This window comes from Vombatus ursinus, unplaced genomic scaffold (genome assembly GCF_900497805.2).
Source record: "Vombatus ursinus unplaced genomic scaffold, bare-nosed wombat genome assembly UNPS02014797.1, whole genome shotgun sequence".
NCBI classification, from domain to species: Eukaryota; Metazoa; Chordata; class Mammalia; order Diprotodontia; family Vombatidae; genus Vombatus; species Vombatus ursinus.
In genome coordinates this window covers 14,181,256-14,184,304 of record NW_020954575.1, presented here as the reverse complement: position 1 = coordinate 14,184,304, position 3,049 = coordinate 14,181,256, and the positions used below count along the sequence as shown (strand labels likewise).

The 3,049-nt window shown below is 42.9% G+C and overlaps 1 protein-coding gene across 1 annotated transcript in view; it reads right to left on the bottom strand.

Annotated features, from left to right (window-relative positions):
• Positions 1-854: 854 nt before the first annotated feature.
• LOC114049249 (CMRF35-like molecule 8) overlaps positions 855-3,049 on the bottom strand; it is a 72,203-nt gene continuing 70,008 nt past the window's right edge. Inside the window, 2 exon segments of the mRNA XM_027870478.1 lie at positions 855-1,053; positions 1,055-1,173. Of these exon segments, the coding sequence (XP_027726279.1) occupies positions 870-1,053; positions 1,055-1,173 (303 nt within the window). The 3' untranslated portion in view covers positions 855-869.

The window sequence follows — 3,049 nt, the reverse complement described above, 5'->3', positions numbered from 1 at the left end:
GATAATGAAACTTCTTCATTTCAGTGCCCTTTTTAGAGAATGGATTCTTATCCCCAGGTTTCCTGGTAGGATGTGATGATTTGAGGGAACATGTTGAATTTGAGGTTCCAGTGAAGCACCAAGTTGAACTATACACCATACAATTGAAAATATGGAAGAGGGGCAGCTAGGTGGTACAGTGGGTAGAGCATCGGCCCTGCAGTCAGGAGGACCTGAGTTCAAATCCGGCCTCAGACCAAATACTTGACCCTTACTAGTTGTGTGACCCTGGGCAAGTCACTTAACCCCAATTGCCTTAAAAATATGAAAGAGAAATAAGAACTAGAGATGTAGATTTTTGGAGTCATTTTCATAGAATCAATAGCTGAAGTTTTGTGACTAGATATTAGCAAGGAGGAATGTGTAGAGTGGGCAGAGAAGAGGACTAAAGACAGAGCCTTGGGAAATACTAAGAGGCAGAAAGAAGCAAGCAGAGACGCAGGAGAAAAACAAGGGTCATATCAATCATGTCATGGAAACCAAAGGAGGAGACAGTATGCAGGAGAAGGGTTGGTCAATATGATTAATGCAGAAAACAAGAAAAGAAGGCAGTATGGAATAGAGTGGAACTAGAGTCTGAGTCATGAACACCTGGGTTAAAATTTTAACCTCAGACACTAGCTGGGTGATCATGAGCAAGTCAATTACCCTATCTGAGCCTCGGTTTCCTCATCTGTAAAATAGGGATAGTATCAGAGTTTTTGTAAGGCTGAAGTGAGATAATATATGTAAAGTACTTTATAAGCTTTAATACTATTTTTTTTTTAAGGTTGACCAACCACTTTATTTTCCTCTGATCAGTTCAGGAATGTTGATGGGAAGATAGCTCTTTACATAGGCTTTGGAGGGGGTCTGGGGGCAGCGGGGTGGGGGTATTCAATCCTTTCGTGCCTTCTGGGATGATTCCTCACTACCTTGCTGCGGATAGTGCAGCTCACACAGTAATGCAGATTCACATACAGTTTGGGCAGCACATAGGAGTCGAAGATGCTGGCCTCGGAGATGTCCCTGACGGACGAACCTCTTGATGGCCTTGTCCTTGGGCACGCAGCGGGCGCAGTTGGTGCAGTGGATGGGCTGCTCGTGGCCGTGGCCCTTGTTGGCATGCCCGTTTTCCCTCATCTTCTTGGTCATCTTGGAAGCCAAGAACCGAAAAAAAAAAAAACCCCAAAACAAAACGCTTTAATACTATTTTGCAATAATTACTTCCCTTTATGCACACTGGTTTTCTTTACTGTTCCTTATATATTGTACTCCATCTCTCATCTCTGTGTCTTTGTACTGGTTGTGCCCTATGTCTGGGATGCATTTCCTCTTGACCTCCTTCCCTTAGAATGCTTACTTCCCCTTAAGGCTCAACTCCAGGGTCACTTTATACATGAGGTCTCTCTTTCCCCCTCCCAGATGCTAGTTCTTTGCTCTCCCCACCCCCATATCTATTTTGTACATACTTCTATTGCAAGGAAATGGCAAAATCTCCACTATCTTTGCCAAGAAAACCTCAAATGGGGTCATGAAGAGTGGGATGTGACTGAAAAATGACTGAGCAACAGCAAAAATATAGTACATATTGTCTTCCTTGAGGACTTAGTGGTTTTGTTGTTTGGCCTTCGTTTTCAAAGAGGACCGGCGGCATCATAGGGTGACGTAGTGACTTGCCTGTGAATTGGATTTAAGTCAGGAAGAATAGCACAAAGTTGTTAGCCTCACTCTCTCCTCCTGAGTCATCAGAGTCCAGTGGCAAGACAAAAAGTCAGGACGACTGGCTAGTAAGTTCATTGAAGACAGAGACTTCACTTTTTTTCTTTATATCTCCTGTGCTTGGCACATAGTAGGCACTTATTAAAGCTAGTTAATTGATTGTGATAAATAAAACACAAATTCATTTAAAAGCACAATTAAAATCATAGGAACTTTTTGTCATTCGTTGTCTCAATCAATAGATACACCCCACTACAATCATGTGGAGTCTGCAAAATTGTTTGATGTTGGAAAGGGGATCTTATATTCACAGAACCACAGCCTTTCAGAGTTGGAAAAGACATTATGGGGCATCTAGTTGGATCCATAGCTGGAATCAAGTCAAGAAGAACGTATTAAACAGCCAGACACTGTGGAATACAAAGAAAGCAAACACGGTTCCTGCCCTCAAGGAGTTCACGGTCTAATGGGGGTGGAAAGGGAGAAAATATGCTCACAACTATAACCAAACAAGATATATACAGGGTAAGCTGGACATAAACTCAGAAAGAAGACACGAGCGCTAAGAAGGACCAGTACAGGCTTCTTGCAGAAGGTGGGATTTTAGCTGAGACTTGAAGAAGTTAAGAGGAAGCAGGAGACAGAGATAAGGCGTGGGGGACAGCCAGTGAAAATGGCCAGAGTGGAGAGATGGAATATCTTGTGTGAGAACAGCAAAGAGGCCAGTGTCACTGGATCGTAGAGTAAATGAAAGGGAGTAATGTGTAAGAAGACTGGAAAGGGAGGGAGAGGCCAAGTTGTGAAGGCTTTAAAAGCCAAATCGATGCTTTTATATTTGACCCTGAAGGTGATAGGGAACCACTGGAGTTCATTAAATAGGGATGTGTGTCATGAATAAGATAAGGAAACTCCATAAGTGGGGATGAGGGCTCAAGAGCACAGAGGAAAGATTTTCCTGTTTTAATAATTTTGGAACATAATCTGTGCCATATCCTAAGGATTCTAGGACCTGGACTAGTTAGAGCTTTCTTCTTTCCTAGCTATTCTAAATCTGAGGCTCAGTGGGTTTGGGTCACTCACCTACAGCTATGAGCTCTCCCTCAATGGTCAATTAATTCATTAGTGTATTATTCTGTCTCCTATATGATTGCAGAAAGCAAATACATAATTTAGTTGACAGATGTTACTTCTGCTGCACCTCAAGTATCACTTGAGAAATTTGCCAAGTGCTCATATCCTGTATACGCTGACAGTCATCCTTCCCTCCCTCCCTCCCTCCCTTCCTCCTTCCCTCCCTCCCTCCCTTCCT